At 35.0% G+C, this 24,219-nt stretch overlaps 1 protein-coding gene and 1 pseudogene across 2 annotated transcripts in view; one reads left to right on the top strand and one right to left on the bottom strand.

The window, feature by feature from the left end:
• The window catches only part of ROCK2 (Rho associated coiled-coil containing protein kinase 2), a 137,982-nt gene that overhangs the window by 30,507 nt on the left and 83,256 nt on the right, over positions 1 to 24,219 (bottom strand). Inside the window, exons 5-17 of the mRNA XM_081254074.1 lie at positions 22,770 to 23,030; positions 14,333 to 14,477; positions 11,831 to 11,969; positions 9,645 to 9,736; positions 8,664 to 8,823; positions 6,158 to 6,218; positions 5,565 to 5,576; positions 3,373 to 3,452; positions 3,157 to 3,205; positions 2,447 to 2,582; positions 2,261 to 2,352; positions 1,792 to 2,038; positions 1,297 to 1,403 (exon numbers count right to left, since the gene is read on the bottom strand). Of these exons, the coding sequence (XP_081110200.1) occupies positions 1,297 to 1,403; positions 1,792 to 2,038; positions 2,261 to 2,352; positions 2,447 to 2,582; positions 3,157 to 3,205; positions 3,373 to 3,452; positions 5,565 to 5,576; positions 6,158 to 6,218; positions 8,664 to 8,823; positions 9,645 to 9,736; positions 11,831 to 11,969; positions 14,333 to 14,477; positions 22,770 to 23,030 (1,581 nt within the window). The remainder of the gene's footprint in view (positions 1 to 1,296; positions 1,404 to 1,791; positions 2,039 to 2,260; positions 2,353 to 2,446; positions 2,583 to 3,156; positions 3,206 to 3,372; positions 3,453 to 5,564; positions 5,577 to 6,157; positions 6,219 to 8,663; positions 8,824 to 9,644; positions 9,737 to 11,830; positions 11,970 to 14,332; positions 14,478 to 22,769; positions 23,031 to 24,219) is intronic.
• Positions 16,627 to 17,384, top strand: LOC308627753 (large ribosomal subunit protein uL22-like; annotated as a pseudogene). The gene has a single exon. The product of its transcript is annotated as a large ribosomal subunit protein uL22-like (transcript).

Genomic DNA, 24,219 nt, shown 5'->3' with positions numbered 1-24,219 from the left:
CTCGCTCATGCCTGGCTCTGTAGCCTCACTCAGGCCAGTGAATTCTTCACAATTTAACATTAGGTTTTCAGGCCAGTTTTAGCCTGACGTCTATTTTTGTAAAATTTCATTAGATCGTAGCCATGCCCATTCCCTTTACTGCAGCAGAGACCATATGGCCTGCAAAGTCTAAAGTATTTACTGTCTTTCCCTTAAAAGATTAAAATTTGTTGACCCCTGCTCTTTACTCCAGAAATATTGAATGGTTTGCACTTAAATAAACTGACTATGACTTCTTTATTTTCTATCCTCTGTGCCTTATGCCCAAGCTGTCCTCCCCAACTTTACCCTGTCAACCAATCCTGCCCTGTCAGATTAGCGATTCATTCTGTGCACCCAATATACCCTGCCCATACCTCTATCATTCTACTTACCACAATGCATTAGAATTATCTGTGTACTTTATTATTACTTTAGAAATTACCCATTAGACTGTGAGACTGTTAAGGGGAAGAACTGCATCCTGATATTTCTACCACATATGATTCATTAAATACTTAAATGAATGAATAAATAAGTGAATGAAAATAAAATATTAACTGCACAGAGCCTAAAAATTATCCCTGGCTTATAGTACTTTTTGGTAAACTTCTAAATGAAAAGTCACGGTAACTTTATGTCATTTTAAAGACATATTGTAAGATGGGCTTCCCTGGTGGCGTAGTGGTTAAGAATCCACCTGCCAATGCAGGGGACACGGGTTCAATCCCTGGTCTAGGAAGATCCCACATGCCGCGGAGCAACTAAGCCCACGAGCCACAACTACAGAGCCTGTGCTCTAGAGCCCATGAGCCACGACTACTGAAGCCCACGCGCCTAGAGCCTGTGCTTCACAACAAGAGAAGCCACTGCAATGAGAAGCCTGCTCACCACAACGAAGAGTAGCCCCCCGCACGCAGCAACAAAGACCCAATGCAGCCAAAAATAAATAAATGAAATAAATTTATTTAAAAAAAAAAAGATATATTGTAAGTCAAAATTTACATTTTCCTTGGATGCCCAGGAAGAAGCATCCTCATTACACACCCCAAGAGAGACTCTCCCTTCATAAGCATCTAACATCTAAGGGCTGCCTGTATAGTGTTATGGTAAGCCTTAAAATACACATCCCTAATCTACATAACCAAGTGTGAATATAAGAAAGTACATGAGTGTTGGAAATATTTCAGTTACTAATTTTCCTTATTTTAAAATGTTTTTCAACACGAAACTGTCTAGTCATTTATTTACACAAACGTAAAACTTAACATGTTTTACCTTTTCCAAATCAGTAAATCTCTCCTGTAGTTGTCTCTTCTCAATCTCTACTTTTGCTAATAAGATTTTGCCATTCTTTAAATCTTCTTCTAGGCCAGATATTCTACCTAAAATTGAAACATTTTTAAAAACAACAAACTCATATAGTATATATATTAAACTTAGAGTAAAAAATGTGGAATTCACCTCATTCCTTAAAGTTGTTATTTATGAGCAGAACTTTTATAATTGTTGGTGTAGTACTTTAGAGTTAATTCGACTGGAATCCAATCTACCACCTTTAGAAGTTGTTTGTTACTTAAAATACTTCATACTATTTGAAAGTAAATCTTTCGTTCATAAAATTTTGTAACAATGTATTTCTAATATGCTAACCTTACATAACAGAATAGTATATTCAGACATGTACTATTCTAGCACATTATCCATCATCTAAGATTATTTCCAAAACACAAATCATTAAGATGAACTGAAGTACAATATCTACTTTAATACCTTGTAAATCATTAATAATCTCTGATCCATGGGTTCGGTCCCTCCTTTCAGATTCTAGAACTGACTGAAGATTGATAAATTCCTTTTCAAGTTTTAACTTGGCAGTCTCCAGCAGGCAATTTTTATCTTGCAGATCTCTATTGTTAGATTCCAGCTGTTGAATCTGTTTTGAACTTTCTGCCTGGGTTTTCCTTAACCGGGCTGCAGTATCAGATTCTGTTCGCAGCAAAGTATTGGTTTCATCCAGCTGTTATTCCATTCAAAACCAAACAAACAACAAACAAATAAACACAGGTATATATGATGAAAATACCTTCAATTTATTACCCCATTACAAACTATTCAAAATAAACAAAAACCTAAAAATATCTTCCTAATGATTTCCTTTTTGTAACACTGCCAATTAAACAAATATTAACAGATAGTCATAAATAAAATTCAATATCCTTATAAATTGGGATCAACCTACTTGTCTCTGGAGTTGATTCACTTTCTCAGTGGATATTTGAGAGTTCTGATTTCTTTTTTTCAAATCTTCAAGTTGATCTTTTAAACTGTTAACTGTGATAAAAAGCATTTTAGCTGTAAGCTTCAACACAACACACACATACACACAAACATTTTCTCTTAGTATTTAATATTCTACACCACAAACCATCATTCTCCAAATTTCGCTTCTTGTCTGCTTCTTGATCAGCTTTCCGCTGATATTCTGCATTTTTGTGCTGAAGAAGTGCCTTTTCTCTTTCTAATTGTCTTAATGCTGATTCCACATTTTTCCTTAAGGTAATCTGAAATAATGCTTGAAGTTATTATCAAAGCAAAGTATGTATAAAAATCAAACGAAAACAAAAAATATTTCAGTTACATCAAGCAAATAAAAAAGACCTTTAAAAAAGCTATTAACTGCCCTTTTGTTAAAACTACAATGTTTTCCATATTTTTTAAATAGCACACTATTCTTAAATAATCAAGACCATAAGTGTTTTGTTTACTATTGAAAGTCAAAATTTCTGTAACATTCCATCACCACTGAACCATCTTTACTTAATACAAACTATGGGTCTGAATAAAAAAAGAAACAATTGTCAATTTCTATTTTTAAGCCATGTAAGTACTACGAGTGCAATTTTCTTTTTACTTGAAATATCTACACATACTAAATTAACTGATTTGCAAAAACATAACAAAATGAAGCCTATTATCATGGTTACCCTATAATCTGAGAGTCCTGTCCACCAATACTACAAGGTAGATTTTACAATATAACAAGATATGTATTAATATGGTACTAAACTCTGTAGATAAGTCAGGCATCAAAACTTTTTATGAACAAAAATGTTAATAAAAGCAGAGTGACTTTACCTCTTCTTCTAGCTCCTTTGCTACTTTCTCTAGGCGAGTATTAACAGATCTAAAGAATTTCAAAGGCAACAGTAAATAATTCTCTCCTAGTTTACAATAAAGACATTTACCATAAATTATAAAATTATCATATAATTACTTTGTAGCTCTTCTTTTTTAGTAAAATGTTTAAACTTACATTTTAAAATAGAACAATAAATTATCTACAAAACATACTTGCACTTGTGCTCTAGTTCCTCTTTGGCTTGTATCTCACTGCTAAGGTGTTCTTCTAATGTGTATAGTTTTTTCTGAATCTGTCAGAAAATAAGAAACTATAATTATAAAGTCTGATCATATTTAAAAGATGAGAGGCTTAAAGAAAACAATGATCATCTTCTCTTTTCTTTCAGCTTAATATAGGTACAGTTTTTGTACATTCTTAATGTGATTTTTATTGACAGAGAGAAAAAATCCTCCATCTCTTGCTTTCTATTACAGTACACATGTATGTATGAACACCCTATGTAAACATAAGAATAAAAAGCTCCAATCTTGGCAGAATTCTTCCATGACACCAAGTTTCTCATTCATTATGAACAAAGGATATCCTTTGATACCCTCCATCATTCTTTTGTAGATTATTTATTCGAAAATACTGTCACCATTTGTGCTTATAAAGATAAAAGGTCTACATTTGAAACAAGTATTTGGAATATTTGACTGAACATGCTCAAAAATATATTACTTTTCTTAAAAATAATAAAAGCTCTTCCCATTTTTCCAAAGAAGACATGCAGATAGCCAAGAGACCTATGAAAAGATGTTCAACATCACTAATTATTAGGGAAATGCAAATGAAAACCATAATGAGATATCACCTCACACCTGTCAGAATGGCTATCATCAAAAAGACAAAAATAACAAACATTGGAGAGCATGTGGAGAAAAGGGAACCCTGGTGCAGCGTTGGTGGGGATGTAAATTGGTACAGCCACTATGGAGAACAGTATGGAGATTCTTCAAAAGATAAGGATAGAACTACCATACAATCCAGCTATTCCACTTCTGAGTATTTATCTGAAGAATATGAAAACACTAATTCAAAAAGATATATGCACCCAAGTTATGGAAACAACCTGAATATCCACTGGTGGATGAATGAATAAAGAAGATGTGGTATATATACACAGTGGAAACTACTACTCAGCCATAAAAAAAAGTGAAATCTTGCCATTTGCAACATGGATGAACCTTGAGGGTACTAGAAATAAGTCAGAAAGTGAAAGACAAAAACCATATGGTATCACTCATGCGGAAACAGACACACACACACAGAAAAGGAAAGAAAATAAAACAAAGACAAACTCAAAGACAGGGAACAGAATGGTCATTACCAGAGGAAAAGGTGGTTAGGGCTGGATGAAATGAGTGAATGGGGTCAAGTGTATGGTGATGGATGATTACTAGACTTTTGATAATGATCACTTTGCAATGGTTACAGAAGGAGAATCATAATGTTGTATACCTGAAACTTATGTAATGTTACATACCAATTTTCCCTCAAAAAAAGATATATAAAAGCTCTTCTTTATATCTTCCTGCACTGTGCCAGGCACAATACTGTGAAAAGTTGTTAACAATAACTCTTTTGGATAAATGACAACTAATTAATTACAAGTCATCTTGCCATAAGGCCAGATGTGTCGGGCTTTAAACAAACTAAAATTACAGAAAGTATTAAATATTGCATTTTGGGAGCCTTACTGCCTTTATAAAGGATTTAACTTTTCAAGTTCCTTTTGTGTTTTAGGTACAGTGGCAGGCACTTTACAGATATTGTCTCATTAATCCTAACAAAACCCCTAAAAAGACAGGTAGTATTATATCTATTCAATAAAGAAACTGAAATCCAAAAAAGGCGAACAGCTGGGCCAAGACAGCACAGCTAATGAGTGGCAGTGCCCCAAAAGATCCTGATCTATTAGATTCCACGGCCAATGTTCTTTCCACTATTCTTTCTAGTGATTAGGTTCTCCATGATTTCTTAAATATTTTATATACCATAAGCAAGACTGTATACTTCCCTAGTAAGAAAATACAGGCCAATGAACTAGTCAAGTTTAACAGCTTTTGGCTGCTACTATATTAGTATAATTTGATCACACTAGTTATCACATGCTAATCAAAAGTTCTTGCTGCTACTTATATATCCTTAATAAATAAAAACAAGAAAATTACATAATATATATTTTAAATAACAGATCCATAGGAGCAATAATAAAAAGAATACTTGGTAGAAAAAAGGTTGAGAACTTCTCTCTTGGGTAGGTGTAGTACTCCAAATGCTAGGTGGAATATGATTATAACAAAACATCGCTAGAGTGATGAGATTTTCCTGTTTTTCAACATATTTGACATCAACATACCTCTTGACTCTCCTATTTAAAACAAAACAAAAACATTAAAATGCTTGTTATGCTTTGTAAAATTCCTAAAACACAAATCATACCAAAATTACCTAACTAATTTTTTTAGGTTTTGAAGAGAAAAATGTTTAGCATCCTCCTTTATGTGTATGTGTGTTCATTATTTAGCTTTGTATAGAGGTCACAAAATATTGTAACATTTTGATAAAATTATCCTTTATATGAATTCATTGCTAAATAGTCAAAATTTAAATTGTCTACTATTTCTATATCCTTATAGCTTATTATCTGTACTCTTTTATAGTACTAAGATCATAAAATTTTCTAACTGGTAGAAAATACAGCTGTTTGTAAACCTATTCTATCACTTTTGCTACTAAAACTAAGCCTAAAGCCGTGTATAAGTCATCTTTTCACTGGCCATTGGATCTCACACCGTGGTACTTGTCAAATAAATGAATCACTTCAATGTTATGCTGAACTGGATTGCAAGAAGGAATGCCATCTAAAAGTAGCATCAAGTGAACTTTAAAAATACAGGGATATTACTAAAATATTTGAACACGTATAGGGTAGTAAAAATTTATACATACTTCGTTTTTCCTTGATTGTATCATATCATTTTCTTTACAAGATGGAGAGTCACTTAATAACCTAGAAGGAAAGGCAGGAAATAAATTCTTTTGCATGTCATTTTAACTCATTTTCTAATACCAAGTTATTCTCAGAATTAAATTCCAACCACAGATTCTCTTTCTTTTCACTTCAAGGAAGTAATATTTTCCCCTCTAGAGATGTATAACATTTTCAATCATTTAAAATGATAAATATTTCTTGCCTCTCACTCTTTTTTTTTTTTTTTTTGCGGCACGTGGGCCTCTCACTGTTGTGGCCTCTCCCGTTGCGGAGCACAGGCTCCGGATGCTCAGGCTCACCGGCCATGGCTCACGGGCCTAGCTGCTCCACGGCATGTGGGATCTTCCCAGACCGGGGCATGAACCCGTGTCCCCTGCATTGGCAGGCGGACTCTCAACCACTGCGCCACCGGGGAAGCCCTTGCCTCTCACTCTTAAGTGGATGTTCTAGTCTTTAACATCGTTGAGACTGGAGTCACTAAATAGAACTACACTTTTCTCCCTACTCATCTCATTTTGAGTTCCTGTAACTATCTTATTCTTCTTTTCCAGAAATCTTCTGGAAAGAGACAGCTCTCCTCCATTTCAAAAATAACATCTCTTGGGCTTCCCTGGTGGCGCAGTGGTTGAGAATCCGCCTGCCAATGCAGGGGACATGGGTTCGAGCCCTGGTCTGGCAGGACCCCACATGCCGCGGAGCAACTAGGCCCATGAGCCACAACTACTGAGCCTGCACGTCTGGAGCCTGTGCTCTGCAACAAGAGAGGCCGCAATAGTGAGAGGCCCGCACACCGCAATGAAGAGCGGCCCCCGCTTGCCACAACTGGAGAAAGCCCTTGCACAGAAACGAAAACCCAGCACAGCCATACATACATACATACATACATACATACATACATACATACATAAAACAAACAAACAAACAAACAAATAAATAAAATAAAAATAACATCTCTTGATCTCCAGGTCTTAATACACAAATCATCACTTCTATTTAACTGTCAATTTCTCACTTAACTGGGTCCTTCCTCACTGTGTATAAACATGCTTGGGTTTCTCCTGGCACTGATATCCTCAATTTAGTCAGCATTACAGTAGTTTTCAGAACACTGTCCTTAGAAGGATGAACAACTCATCCTGTTTTGCCTGGGATTTTCCTGGTTTTAGCATGGAAGTTCCACACCATATCGCAGGAAGCCCCTCAATCCTGGGGAAACCGTAATGGTTGCTCACCCCAACCATTACACACATGGAAATACCAAAAATTTCTCCAATATATGTTTCTCAAATATCTTTAACACTTCATTCAACTATTTAACAGTTTTCAGTGGCTCTTCACTGCCTGTCAAAGTCAAAAGTCCCTTAGCACAGCACACAACAATCACCTGTTGCGTTATGCTTCCCCTAAACTCCAACTCCAGTCTATTTTCTAATTTTATACCCAGTCCTCACTCCAGCTGACCAATATGTACTGAATGATCTTGTGCCAGGCTCTGCACTACATGGAGGGATTACAGGCAAGACAACCGCAGTCCCATTAAACCCTCCAGCGGTCATGATACAGTGCTACATACACACCCTCTGTTTGAACCCTACTGGACTACACTCCTCTGCTCCCAAGGTAGGCTTACATTCCAAACTTCTGCTTCCACTATTCACCTCCCCACTGTACTCACCTAACCTCCTTACATCTCAGCCACTCAAAACCCTTTCTTAACTTTAGACTTGGCTAAGATGCCACCTCTTCCCTGAGGTCTTACCTGACTTTCCCCTACCCTCGTCCCAAAGAGATGAGACTTTTATTCTTCTTCTGAACCATCTCATATCTTTTTGGTACCTTTCTTAAGGCAAATATCACATTCTACCCTTCATTATGACTATATAATTCTCCTATATCCCTTATTAGTTGACAAGCTCCTTCAAAAGCAGGTGTTTGGTCTTACTCTATATCCCCCAAAGAACACAGAACATTGCCTTACATTCATTTGTAAATGAATATCATATAATATTCTATGAAAAAACTCAGTTTAAAACAAATTAGCGGGGCTTCCCTAGTGGTGCAGTGGTTGAGAATCTGCCTGCCAATGCAGGGGACATGGGTTCGAGCCCTGGTCTGGGAGGATCTCACATGCCGCGGAGCAGCTAGGCCCGTGAGACACAACTACTGAGCCTGCGCGTCTGGAGCTTGTGCTCCGCAACAGGAGAGGCTGCGATAGTGAGAGGCCTGCGCACCGCGATGAGGAATGGCCCCCACTTGCCACAACTAGGGGAAGCCCTCGCACAGAAACGAAGACCCAACACAGCAAAAATAAATAAATTAATTATAAACTCCTACCCCCAACATCTTAAAAAAAAACAAACAAACAAATTAGCACTTTATCTTCTATAATTCAGTCTTGAAGTAAGACAACTCTTTATAGCTAGATGCTGAAAACAATAAAAATGTAACAAACAAATCACATACAAATTTTCTCTATAGTAGGTAAATCCTATAAAAGGCAGCTGATTTCCCACAAAAGCTTTAGGAATTGGGAAGGTTTCTACATCTCCTTTATCATCTTCAATGTCATCAAAATTGCTGCTGTCTATGTCACTGCTGAGTTCAGGTACCACAGGAGCTGCCGCTGTTAAAAGAAAAGAAACAAATTATTTAATAATAATATATCTGATTTAAAATTATATAAACGACCCGTTTTGTTTTATATTCGTAATTATATATTATTAATAATATGTTGTATAAATATTAACATATTACATAATGATATTTGATTCATTAACAATACTATATTATTATAATTTACTATAGAATATTTTAGTAACAGATTTTATCATTTCAAAGAATTGAAACTTTATGTGTTTTATTATTATATTAGATTGGTTTTAAATATAGATAAATCAATCAAACAAGGAAAGCAGGATGATATTATTCTAGGTATTAAAATTACAAGCAGCAATAACTTGCATATACGTTCTTTAGTCTTCGGTTTTCTACATTCTTTAAGTAGAAATATTTCTTACTCTTCAAATGAATTAATGTTAAATATACATGAAGTTTAAATGAATTACTATGCTTACCCTAGTACTTACCAGAGTATGGTCTCCATAAGTAACTAATTACTGATTTATTAATTCAAACATCTGAATTAAAGAATTGTATTTCTCCAATTCTGAAAATTACTGAGATCCATAAAACTTAGCTTGACAAATTAAGAAACCTATGCTTATCACAAAAGCACTGGGAAATAAAGACATATTAGTTTGCTAAGATACTGAGGTAATATTCATTTAGTTATAAATACTGCTTCAGAACAAATTGAAATGAAACCTCTCAATTTAAAAATTAGTTAGCATTAAGTGTACAGACATGCTTGTTAATTCAGAACAGGAATCAATTTATGAGATTTAAAAGGTGATGAAATGGAAATATTTAAATTTATTGACTTACTCTCTCTTATGTTATCCCAATTCCACTGATCATTCTTAAAGAAAGGATGTTGTTTGATTTCTTCTACCCCATTTCTTCCAAGTCGTACCTCCCTAAACAATGCAGTTAAAAATTGTATTATAAAGAGTAACATTATATAAATACAAAAATATTAACTTTTATCTCAACAAGGATCAAAATAAGGATCAGAAATGAGTTTAAGATATCTTTATTAAAAGCTTCAGCTTAAATATTGCTCAAAAATAAGCAATCTAATTTTACAGTATATGATTGCTCTAGATAGTAAACGCCATGGAAAGGGAAATATGTTTCCACCTGTTTTGTGTCAAATGAAAGTACGATATTTTCAATGAAAAAAATCATCTGCGTGTGCCAAAACCACGTGACCAACTTTAGGGGGTAAAATGAATGGAGAATTAACTTTTGGCATAGAAGAGTTTTTTAAAACCTTTCTAATAAACGTTATTTTAAAAAATCCTCCTCCTTTCTTAAAAAGAACTCACGTATTATGTTTGAAGCTATCCATGTTTACTCTGGATATATCTACATCTATATTAAATATAAATTGTTAAATATAAATATATATTACATTTATATTAAAATTATCATCCTGAATACAAAAAAAAATGTTACTAATGATTTCATTCTTTGACCTGTTGAGTCTTCAGTGAAGACTATATGGAAATAAAAAAACATTTTTTATGTGTCCCTGGAGCTACGTTTAATATAAACAAGAAAACCTGCAAAGTTTAGAAGGAAGTGCTCTTAGCCACACTGATGGCATTAAATTCTTTTCAAACTAACTTTTCTCCACCTACAATCATTCCTTAGACTGCAACCACACACCCCCATAAATTGCTAAGGCAAATATTTCATGAATGGTCCTCCCTTCATTAGCATATGCTGTATCCTGTTTCATATTTTACCCTTCAGCACAAATTATGGTCATTCCCATCAACTCCATCTAGTCCTCAAATGAAACATTATTTTGAGTTTATTACCATGTATTATTCATTAATCATGTAATTAACAAAGTTTTATTGTACAAATGATTGATAAACATATAAAAATGATTAAGCTGTCTAATGAGGGAAAATATATTTTTCTTGCTTTGTATGGAAAAGAAATAATTCATAATACTTAGTTGGACAAGAATGAGGGAAACAATTATTAGTAATGGAAATATACCCTGATGTGACTTCTCTGGGGGTCAAATTTGTAACTCAAGTAGGTCAATTTTAAAATGTATCTCCTAGAATTCCACCTTTAAGATTTTATCCTACGAAAAGTATGCAAAGATAAATGTATAAGGATAGTCACTGCAGTACTGGTTGTAACAGCAACTGGCTAACAGGCAATAATAAGGTGTGCTGAAGAATCATAGCATCTTAGGGCAAGAAATGTTCTTAGTTATCATCTAATCTGATCCCATCATTTTAAGGATGAGTAAAATTATTTCCCCAACAAGTAAAATAATTTTCCTAAAATCATAAAGCTAGTGAGGTAAGTCTGGACTGAGGTGGAAGCACCCACTTATATGTGTTAGTCCTTTAATAGGATAACTCCTATTACAAATATAAAATGGTAAACCAGAAAAGAACAGAATAGAGAGGGCAAGGAAGAAACTTCAAATAGCTTTCTAGCTTCTCTTTTTAAGGCAGGTTTTCACAACAATGTTCATCTAGTTTGTTTCAAGAAATATAGAATTTCCTGGATGGACTTGCTCATATTCAAATGCAAATTAAAAACGGTTGGGAAGGAGGCACTCCCAAATCAAACACAGAGAGTTTTTAAGATGATTAACTTTTGAGTATTTATCTGCACAAAAATGTTCTCTTCTCAAAAGTTGTACAATCAAGAGCAGTACGGCTTAATCACCTTAGAGGATAAAATATGAATAATACAGAAGTTTTATTTCTCTCAAATGCATTATTTTACCAAGTTCTGTTTTTTTCCTTTTTAGACATGAGGGTTAAGATTAGAGTTAGATTACCATTAGGCTGCACATACAAAATGACGAGGGTAACCCAACACCAGGCTTAGCAGTAGGAAAAGGCTAAACCAGAATTAAATGCAATTTGGATAAAAAGATTGATTTTATATGTAAATAAGAGTTAGGTATGCTTTCATTTCTACAACTCCAGAAGTTAAAAGGATTCTCTATGAAGAAATTCAATGTACATTACCTATCTGTTAAGAAGGCACAGATGAGATTCTTCGCATGTTTAGAAATTTCTGCATCTTCAGGGAAACATAGTGAGTTTTTATGATCCATAATTTTGCTATATGTTCCTACCAGTGAATCTGCATAAAATGGAGTATCCCCTAAAGTTCCAAGAAAAAAGAGTGTAACAGAGAATGCAAATTAAACATTTTCACCTAATATTTAAATATGTTAAGTTTAAATCTGTCACATGCATGGAAGAACGCAAAGGTCTATGGGCCAGGAATCTCAGTCAAAACAAACAGGCGCACACCAAGAATATACTTAAATTATAATCATACCAATGAACCATGAACTTTTAAGAGCAAAATAAAATCAATACTAACTGTAGAATCTGTTGGGTTTTTAAATACATAATGGGGAAAAAAAAACAACTTACTGGATAATTTAAAAGATTACTAGGTGGGGTCAGATCAGTTAGTGCTTAAGCTAAATCAACCTTTTATGTTATACAACAGTCACTAGCTACAATTGGCACTTTAAAGTTAAATTAATTACAATTAAATAAAATGAAAAGTTCAGTTCCCTAGTCACACTAGCCATATTTCAAGTGCTCGATATGGCAGGTGCCTACCGTACTAAACAGTGCAGACATAAACCACTTTCGTCATGACAGACTGGACAGTGCGGCTCTAAGAGTTAGATCAGCCTTATTATTTTACATATGAGGAAGCCAGGCCCAGACAGATGACATGTGATTTGCCTAAGACGACACACAGCTAGAGTTGAAAACGGCAGAAACAGCCTCCTAATGCAGTGTTCCTGCTGACTGCTGACTGTGATAAACAGGCACTGAAGCAAGTGTAAAGACAGAAAATGCTCACGGCATCATCTTGGCCAGTATTCATCTAAAGCCACAGGAGTTAAAGGCCCTGCCGGTATGCCTCAACCACAAGTCACCTTAGTACAAATCAGACTTTCCCAAATCAGCCAAAAAGGAGTGTTCAGGTAGTTAGTTTTTGTTCTCCAAGGGTGGCAGAGGAGAGTTTTGAATTCAAGATTTTTCTAGTGCAACTTTTAACTGCAGTAGACTCCTTTAAATGAAGACCAGTCAACCAACCTGATGAGCAAGCACCAGAGTAGGCTCAGGATACTGCAAATCAGTGCCATTCACACTCATTAAATTCAGCTCTCAGAGCTGAAAACAGCAGCAGGAATTTAAATGGTCTCTTCAAACCCAGGTGACTTCCTCCAAAGTATATTATTTTTTAACCCCCTGGGAGAGTCTAGGCAAATGATGGAATATATTCTACTTTCAAAAGATTACAAGACACACCTAATGAATCATCAGATAGGGCCTAGAGGTGGAGAGAATAGATAGCTACCTGAGAACATACAGTGTGTACAAAGAGACCCACTGCAAAGACAAAGGCCCAAAACAAAGTAGGTCACAGAAGGACATGAGACTACGCATAGCAAGATCAGTGCTACACATACACATATGGTCATCAAGAGAAGGCACTTTAACCACAAAAAAGTTCCATGACTAATCGTTATTTAAATTTGTACTGATTTTTTTTTAGCAATAAACATACTCAGTTACTATACAGATTTTACAGATTTCCACTACTAATTTCTTTTAGTCATCTTCTAGAAAATAAATTCCCCAACTTCTAAAACTATATTTTCAATTCTAAAGTCACTTCATATAATACTATTAGCCGTAACACATTTGACACTTAAAGTAGAATTTTGCTACATCTCCCTCAACCTGAAACCAGGGGAGTCAGCCACTGGCTTCCTTGGCCAGAAGATATTTTTGTGACTCTAGTACTTAGGAATAGGAAATCTTAAAAATGAAATCTATGATGTAAAGAAAAGTTTTAAAATACTTGAGCCTTTCAAATTTTGATCTGGTCAAAGTAAAAGAAATTATTTAATTTGCCTCTGAGTTTTCTGAGATTGAAATATTATTATAAAATATATTTATCTTGATAGTCAAATGGTCAACAACTATATTTATGATTTATTTGACTAGAACTACAAACCAAATATATATACAAGTAATAAATATAAGAAACGCAGTGTACAAAAATTAATTACATAACAATTACATAAACTAAGAGTACTTTCGGTTCCTTATTATTATTAGAATAACAGCCTTATAAGTAAAATATTTACAACAAATACTCCTGATTAAGAAAATCTTAGAATGAAGGCCCACTGCAACTATAAACTTGCTTCTTGTTCTAGTGTTTTCTTAATACAAAAGGTCTATTGGAGGAATATTTCCTAGAAGTAGACTTTCAATTCCTTTCATATTCTACTCAGTTACTGTGGCAGAATGAGGCTTGGTTTTAATTTTCCAATCAATAATCCGCCATATCAGACACTACTAATTCAGTTTTCAGAAATACTACTTTTTCCCTAGAACACAAGCAATTCATTTTTTTATAGTCTCACATTCTTGACCTAGGACTAAAGTGTTATGAGATGGGTTTTGAAAAAAGAACAATTTACTTACCCACCAGCATCTCAAAAAGGAAAACACCCACAGACCACCAATCACATTCTCGCCCATAGTAACCATCACCCCCTTGTGATTTCAGGACCTCAGGTGATATATAATCAGGTGTTCCAACTGCTGTATCACAATGCACCATGCCTGTCTGGGTAAAGTGCAGAGAGAGAGAAAAAAAATGTGTATAAAATGTCTGTAAACACACACACATAAGCGCAACTAATTCATTAATTATTACATATACAGTGACTACACATGGCTATCAAGAGACCTTCACTGCTGACATGGCTTTGGGACGACAGGGGATAAATGCATTACGAAATGCATAAAAATGTCTGGATTATGGGAGATCAGGGGTAGTTTTCCAACTCTAAAATACAGGAGGCTTCATCAATGAAAGAAGAAAAAGGTGGTTAACTCCATGGGAATTCCATGCAAATCAACATCTTTTGTTTCTTTTTCTTACACCATGAAGGAGTTACAAGAGAAATACAAAATGTGGTCTTAAGGCACCTGACCCGGGGAAAAGAAAAGAATCATTAGAGAAAGGAAACTTTGATATTTCCAAAGAAACTGCAGTAATGAAAATTACAAAGGCCCCAGTTTTGGAGGTTGTATTAAAAAATAGTTCTTATTATATCAAGAAAAAAAATGGGGGGAAATAGATCAAATGTTTAAATCAAAAGATCTTTATAGTTTGAAAGCTACACCTCCAAGCTGCATGTTTAGAAATGTGGAGCTGTGGTATCAAGATATTTGACAAAATGATTAAAAACACCTTTTTCTGTGTTTAGTTTCAGTGGGTAGTAAGATAATCCCTATCTTATGTTTTTTGACAAGGACAAGAACCACTGTAGATATTATCTACGTGTGTGTATTTTGCAGCATGTATGTGTTTGTGTATGTTTGTAGATATGCTGCAAGATTAAATCACGACAGTATATAGTAGTGTGCTCCTAAATAGTACCTGTTCACCTCCTGCTATGTACAAACATGCAAAGACTTTATAGATTAACTTAAATGCCCTTCATTTCCTTTACCTGCCTGGTTAAAAAGTGTGTCACCTACGTTCCTTATAAGGAAGCTATACAACTACCAAAATACTAAGTATTATGACCACCTTGGAAAAAGGAAGTTCAATGTATTTTATAAACATGATTTATATAAATGTTTTTATTTAAATGCAATAAAATGTATGTTAAACATGAGAGATTAATTTTAGAAGCAATCTTTTCTTTCCTCAAATCAGCAGAAATAACTCAATGATTTTATTTTCCCAAGTATTCAGCAAATAGAGGTCATTTTAGTTTGAATATAAATTAATAAAATAAAAAAATTGGAAATAATTGAGCAAATTATGATAGTAATACTCTGTAAGGGTTATTACTTAGGATAAAAAATGAAGATGATAGTGCCTGACTACAAAAGGCAGGGTATAAAATTAATTTTTATCATTAACTATCCTACATTTTAGACTTCTACTGAAGGAAAAATTCATAGAGACTTACTAGGGTAAATAAAATCTCTTTATTTCACATGTATCCATGTAAATTAGACTTCAAAAAAATGAATCTTGTGAGACTTAAGAGCTAAAACCTGGCCAGACACAAAACTGCCACTAAAAGAAAAATTATTTATCATTCAAAGGTTCAGAAGAAGGAGAGCAAAGGATAAGATACAAAAAAGAATTGGCGGACAAGTTAGACTTCAGAGGAGAGACGGTTGGTATGGTAGCTTAGACGGAAAAAAGAGCAAAAACAAAGGAACAAGAATGACTTTATATAAAACAGGTTCAAGAAATGCAGTGAAGTCCAAATCAGCTAAATGTAAAGTTTCACACTGATGAAGCTGGGAAAGGTAAGATGGAGATCAGTTTGAATAACCGATTACTTGTAGAATAAATACTTTGGTAGGAGTAAAGAATTTTTACTAGGTAAACTGTGTTACTGGTACTCTGTTTTTGGAAAATTAATATTCTAACCACCATCTTTGGCAACCACCTACTGAGAGTTAAAAATTTTTTTAAATAAACATTTGGGAAAGATATTTAAAAACTATCTCATGGGGAAGTTCTCAAATTATATAAATATAAAATCTACATTTATGACAAATGTAGGAAATACAGGAAGGCTAAAATACAGAAATACAGGAAGGCTAAACAACAACTAAAGAGATTGGTTTACCTACAGGGGGTGAGTGGGAAAAGGGTAGAAAGAAGCAAGTACAGGAATGGGATGGTGGGATAAGGAGGGAGTGATCCTTCTCTGAGCATGCCATTTGTATAGTTCTGACTCTTAAACCAGAGGAATGCCTCACATATCCAAAAAACAAATAAACAAAATCAACCAGATGTGGGACAACTCTAAATGGAATACAAACAGTAAGAAATGGACCTGGCTTTTCCGGTAAGTGGCCTGAGGTGACCTCTAAAAATGGTTCGCTATTCACTTGACCCAGAAAACCCCACAAAATCATGCAAGTCGAGAGGTTCAAATCTTCGTGTTCACTTTAAGAACACTCATGAAACGGCCCAGGCCATTAAGGGTATGCATATCCGAAAAGCCACCAAGTATCTGAAGGACGTCACTTTAAAGAAGCAATGTGTGCCATTCCGTCGTTACAATGGTGGAGTTGGTAGGTGTGCCCAGGCCAAACAGCGGGGCTGGACGCAGGGTCGGTGGCCCAAAAAGAGTGCTGAATTTTTACTGTACATGCTCAAAAAATGCAGAGAGTAATGGTGAACTTAAGGGCTTAGATGTAGATTCTCTGGTCATTGAGCATATCCAGGTGAATAAAGCCCCCAAGATGCGGCTCAGGACTTACAGAGCTCATGGTTGGATCAACCCATACATGAGCTCTCCCTGCCACATTGAGATGATCCTTACTGAAAAAGAACGGAGTGTGCCTAAACCAGAAGAGGAGGTTGCCCAGAAGAAAAACATATCCCAGAAGAAATTGAAGAAACAAAAACTTATGGCCTGGGAATAAATGCTGCAAAAAATAAATGCAAATAAAAGTTAAAAAAAAAAAAAGAAATGGACCTGTTTCATAAATTAATAACATAACCACACCAAAGAGGGTAGAGAGGAAAAGAACTGACCTAAGTTACTTTGGAAAACAGTTGTAGTGTACATAATGAGAGCCAGTTTTCTCACAATCCAAAGAAGTAATCAGAAAACAGAAAGGAGGAAGACTAGAATAAACCCTGTGGTGTAGGACTAGAATCAAAAGTATCATATGAACTCATAATTTTTAATACACTTTATATACAGACAGGTACAGAATTAAATATGAACATGTGTGTGCATGTGAGTTAGTAGACACAGTATATACAATATACACACATCCACTGACAGAGCCTAGAAATAATGACACTCCAGGAGCAATGAGTACATCCAGCACCCGAATACTGATTTTTAAATACCATTCTTAAATAAAAGGAATTAGAGCTTCTTGGAGAAGTGTTTGATTCCAGGCCTGGGACAGAGAAAATATAAGATAAGTGTTCAACAGATGGAAGGAAGGGAGGGAGGGAGGGAGGGAAGGAGGGAGGGAAGAAAAAAGAAATAAAGAAAAGAAATGCTCCCTATAGGGTACATTTGGGGAAAGACATAGAAGCCAACTTAAAAAGCCTTCACAAGGTAAGCAAACTCTGGACTGAGTTTCAATGTGTGAGTAGGAATTTGCCAAGCAGAGTATATTCAACAGCATATATGAAGGCCAGGAATCATAACATACCATGGTATAAAAAGAACTGTATGTAATTTAAGACCTCTGAACCACAAGGTACAAGAGGTCAAATGATACAGAATGAGGGTGAAAAAGTAGGCAGGGATCATATCACCATAAGAGAATTCAGATGACTAGCTAAGGAGTTTGAACTTTATTCTGTAGGTGACAGAAAACTACTAAAGCGTTTCAAGCTGGAGAGCAACATAAACAGGTATGCATTTTCAAAAGCTTCTTCAAAAGTACTTTATCTTAAATGGATCAGATAATGTGTGTTTGCTAAATACATGAGTGTTTTATAACTGACAAAATATCATAAGTCAAGAGATTTACTGAAAACACAAAATGGGTCAATCACGAATCTTGGAGTTGGTCTAAGAAACTATTCAAAATGCCTGCTGTTGGGACTTCCCTGGTGGCGCAGTGGTTAAGAATCTGCCTGCCAATGCAGGAGACATGGGTTTGAGCCACGGTCTGGGAAGATCCCACATGCTGCGGAGCAACTAAGCCCGTGCGCCACAACTACTGGGCCTGCGCTCTAGAGCCCGTGAGCCACAAGTACTGAGCCCTTGTGCCACAACTACTGAAGCCTGCGCGCCTAGAGCCCGTGCTCTGCAACAAGAGAAGCCACCGCAGTGGGAAGCCCGCGCACCACAAAGAAGAGTAGCCCCTGCTCACTGCAACTAGAGAAAGCCCACGCAGCAACAAAGACCCAACGCAGCTAAAAATAAATTAATTTTTTTAAGTTATAAAAAGAAAAGAAAAGAAAAAAATGCCTCCTGTGAGGGTGGAAAAGAAAAACTGTAAGTGAAATTCTTAATTATCAGAAGCATTGAAAGCTTCAGCTTGATTACTACATAGTCCGGAGCGTATTCAGTCCATTTTAACAATTAAAAATGAGCACTTGCACCAGGGGCTACTTTCTCAGAGAGGCGTGTCCCCTCCCTGCCTCGTAAGACTGCTGGCTAGTGGAAGGTCCTGCTTCTTGTGCTCTATCTAGAAGACAGCCCAGTTGCTTCAGAACTCCATTTCCATTTGCACTTTGCGGCACACACAGGCGCAAAGCTGCCTGTTATTCCAATCATCTCCCTGGATACCAATTATTTTCGTTTGGGCTCTGGTTACAAAGTTGCATAGCTTTTGAATGGTCTGTCCCTACTGCTCCCATAAACCTGTCCTTTTAAATGTATAATTTTGCAGAAAATAGGGCTTTTCAGAAACATGAGTAGAAATGCCTATATTTTAAAAAATGATGTCACTTGTAGAAGGGTTAAGAACACTAACATTTTACCTGTTAGCTTTTAAAAATTTATAGCTTCAATCTAATCCAATGGTATACACTAGAATATTAATGGATAAAATCTTATACTATTTTCAGTAATTTAAAATACTAATGTAAAATTGTGCCTTAAAAGGAGGTAAAGCTTGCTATGAAATGCATAATGACAGGCATAGAGGGAAGTCAACTTGTCTGATCAATGCAGGTAATTTTAAATAGCAGTACTCCTTGACTGTCACTGAGATAATCTAGATGTAAATATACTAATTGTGACTTTCACTCACACCCAGATATTTATTTCAGGGAGAAAAACAATAACAACACCCAGAAAATTGTGGAATCTGCAATCTATCAATGACAGAATTTAATGAAACAGCATTCCTCTTATTAGTGACAGTAATAATTTTAGTACTTATATAAGGTTATAATTTTATAGTTGTATTTCACTTTGCTTTTATCCATGGAATAATGTTTTACATGAAGCCAGAAGAGCTAAAAAATAATTCGAGCATCTCTGTCTTTATTACAGATAAAGGGTTGGCAAACTTTTTGTATAAAGAGCCAGATAGTAAATATTTTAGGCTTTATGACACACATAGGGTCTCTATTGCATATCTTCTTTTTAAAAACAATTTTTTAAAAATGGAAAAAACATTTTTAGCACAGAAACTATACAAAACCAAGCCACAGGCCAGGTTTGGCCCTGTGCTCTAGTTTGCCAATCCCTTCTATAGATATATAGATGAATAAGAATGAAACTATGAACATTTCTAATGGCTCTAAGACCATAATAATAATCAAAGGCAAACGAAGTGATGAACATGAAACTTGCAATAACACTATTCACATTAACACCTAACATAACAAAATTATAAATTCTATGTACTATAGTTTTAATTAAAAATTCCTTTGTTCTTCAACATAACATAATTACTCTCATTATTAATATTACTGGAGGAATGGGGGTTTGGCGTAAAACAAACAACATTCTAAAAGTTCAATATTAACAAATATATTTGACTACATCATAATTAAGGGTTTCTGTTCAAAGATACAGATGAGTGGCATACTGGAAGATGATTATCAGTGATACCTGTTGAACCAGTATCTAGATTATATAAGGAATCCCTGCACATCAACAAACCACCAGTTTTTAAAGGGTCAAAAGATACACAACACAGGTTAATTCACAAAGGAGACTGAGAAGTATATGGAGAAAGGTTTGACATCAACTGTTAAGATTAATAAGAAGTTTAAAAGATACTACTTTACACACCAATGGAATTTGGTAAGATTTAGAGCGTGAATAAAAGGAAGGGTGAGTGAGGATATGGGGAGACAGGATCTCTCATGCACTATTAGCAAGAGGTTATAACATTTACAGCCATTCTGGAGACCAGGTAATACTTCGTGTATCCTCTGAGATCGTAGTCTCACTTCTAGGGTTTATATTTAGAGGAAACCGTTGTCAGAATAGACAGACACGAGACATGTATGAAAATGTTCAACATGGTACTGTTGGTAACAGGGAGCTTGGATGTGACTTAGGAATCCAACACAAGGGGGAATAATAAGTAAAATTAAGAGATACTATGGAATACTAAAAAGCAGTGAGCGACTTTACATGTATCAGGAATAGACATAAAACAATGTTGCGTGAGAAAAGTTAACAACAAAATGACAACAATCCGTTATACTATTTATACATATGTACACCATACTAATAGTCTCTAAGCGCTTATAAACACATTACAATGGCTGTGTATTAGGGGAAAAGAGAATAAGACAAAAACTGAAAGGGGGAAAACATAATTTAAAAAAAACAAAAACAAGATGGGGCCTTTGTGTATACTACCAATGACAATAAGCTGTGAGCCAAGGAGCATAATTAACTGAACTATATGTACCTGAATTAAACATAGTAAACAAAATTATATATACCATATTTTTATTTTGCCTTACACAGAAACAAGTTAAGATACTTAAATAGCTGACTTCAGTGCTCACTGACATGCTTATAAAATGATCTTGTAAACAACATATTCTGTCCCGTTCCTCTCCTCTCACTCTCTACACCGTCTTTCCTTAACCACCTTTACCTATCCTAAACACATGTGGTGTGATTTCTCTGCACCCTCCCAAAAGTTTTCGGGTTAATGAAAATCAGAATACACTCATAGATGTGCAGCACATAAACATCATTCATTATGTATAACAGACATTAAGAAGCTTAGCGTTCTATTACAAAATTATTTCTACTTTATTTTCATTAAATATGATTTTCACTCTTAATCACTTCATACTGTAGTATGATGAACGCCACAAGAGGGAGCTTTGGGTACAATCAATACTCTACCTACTAAACATTAATGTATGCAGAACACAAACATAGTAATTAATACTCTATGAAGAAGACCAAAGAACCAAAGGGATGTTATGTTTTAGCTGGGCAAACGGGGCATACAATCCTAGATAGATAAAAGTGGCCTGTGAAGTACAGCACAAATTCTAAATAAGTAACATTATGGAAATTATGACAGAGAGTGATCAGTCAGGTTAGGATTATCAGGCAGCACTTTCTATATGAGGTAAAAATCTGAGCTGAGCTTGGAAGACTATGGATCACTGATGATGGTAGGACAATCAATAAAAGTGAATATCACACAGGAGGCATAAATAAGTTAAGAAGTAAAGAGAAAAGAAAATCAGCTTAATTCAAAATAGACATCTTGACAAGATAATTAACAAGAATACATAGGAAATAAAACATGATCCCTCCCCATCAGGAATTACTGCCAGGAATTACAGTACACTTACAGAGAAAAAGACAAGGGATATAAATTTCGCAACAAAAATAAATCAACACCATAGTTAGCTATGAAGTTAATGCTACTGAATCAATTAATCATAATATGAATTGTTCAACAGGTAAAAGCACAACAATAAACTTGCCCCCAAGTTTATTCTATGTGGTTGATACAGATGGGGTTGGTAGGAGTTGGTAAATTTCTACCTTACCTCTTTTTTTAAAGGAAAAATACAGAAATAATAATGATGACAGAAATACCCATGTACCTTAATTTATATTTTGTGTCCTACTTCTTCACCTAGATCATTATATACATGAACTAGTTTTGATTGGTAGCAAATGTTTGTCAAGGTTCTATGAGGAAGATAACTATTTATCTGATAACTAGTTATTTGAGTTTTTATTTCTCTTGGATTCACCAAATCTACGAACAAAGTACAACTATATGAATGATAAGTAAAGTAAATGTTTTGATTTGGATATTTTATTACCTTGTCTGAGTCATTACACAGTTAGCAAAACTAAATTTATCCTCGTTTAAATCTATGAAGTCCAGATTTCAAGTGTTCCTTTATTTTTGTCTCTCAAAAAACTAGCATTTTTTTTACTTGCTTGTTACTTACTTCATCCATCTTCATACATGTGCCAAAATCTGCTAATTTTAGATGTCCATGTTTATCCAAGAGCATGTTGTCAGGCTTCACATCTCTGTGAATTAAACCCATGGAGTGTATGGCATCCAAAGCAAGAACAACTTCAGCAGTATAAAATTTGGCCCATTTTTCAGGTACATCATAGTTACTCATAAGGTTTACAAGGTCTCCACCAGGCATGTACTCCATTACCATGTACAGATACTTATCATCTTGAAAGGCACAAAAGAGCTGGAAAACAAAACAAGAAGGAAAAAAAAAATTTTTTTAATTTAAAAAAAGAAAAGAAATGAAAGAACAGAAGAGAGAAAGAAAGGAAACCAAAACCATTAAGAGAACAAAACCCCAAAGCTATTACTGCTATTGAAAAAGATAAATTACTGTATAACCAAAACAGAGTTAAACTTTAGGAAACCTGTGATTTTAGTTTTGGACATCTTTAATGGAAAAACCGTTATCAAACAAAACTTTTATATGGGTATCTTCTTCATGCTTACTAAAAAAATATGCATAAATGTATCATTTTCCCTCTCAGAGAATACAGGAATCTATTTAAATAGAAATATTTTAAAAGAGAAACAGATTACGAATGAGGAACATAAAAGGTGAAAGAATGACAGAAGAACAGATAATTTAAAAAAGCCCACCTTTCTGAAAACAAAACAAATTACTGCACATAACTTACAAAGAAGAGAGCTGAGGAAGCAGGAGAGGTTTAGAAAAACCTAAAATGCCAGATTCGGTAGATATAAGAAGAGGGAATAAGTCCCATACCACTGGGAAGAGTAATTCGTAGCCACATTTGGAACTGGGCCTTCTCCCCTCTTCCCTTCCCCATCATCTTGCTCATAATCAACAGCAAGTGGCAGTGATACCTGCACTCAGACTAAAGCAGTGGCACTGGGACCAGAGAAATAGGACACCAAGCTAGGTTGCTACTGATCCCCTGGAGAGACAAGAGAAACCACAAATTCAGAAGGAAAGGTATCTGTACATTCCACCCAACCACATGTCCCACCCCTCCTGAAAGCAACCAATGTGAACAGAAAGGATTTCCACAAATAGGAAAAAGAACAAAACCAAGAATCAACATTTCAGAAAAATCAGTATCATGAAATAGAGGCAAAGCAATTCAAGAAACAGAAAGTTAACAGTCAAGGAAATGCTTAAAATAGGACAAACTTAAGAACAGCTTTTAAAATGTAAAAATCAATACCCTCAAAAGAGTAACAAGTCACATCAATTAAAAAATTGGATGATATGGGGAAAAAATCTGAAGCTTTGGAATTAAATATACAACTGATGATAAGAGAAAAACAAATTACAGAGCTTGAAAATTGAGCAAAGTAACTTTCTCTGAAGACACTGAAGGATTCAGAGATGAAAAACAGAGCAAAGTTAGCAAAGCTCCAACATCTAA

Source organism: Mesoplodon bidens (assembly GCF_964165515.1).
Source record: "Mesoplodon bidens genome assembly, chromosome: 14".
NCBI classification, from domain to species: Eukaryota; Metazoa; Chordata; class Mammalia; order Artiodactyla; family Ziphiidae; genus Mesoplodon; species Mesoplodon bidens.
This window is presented reverse-complemented; position numbering and strand designations above follow the sequence as displayed.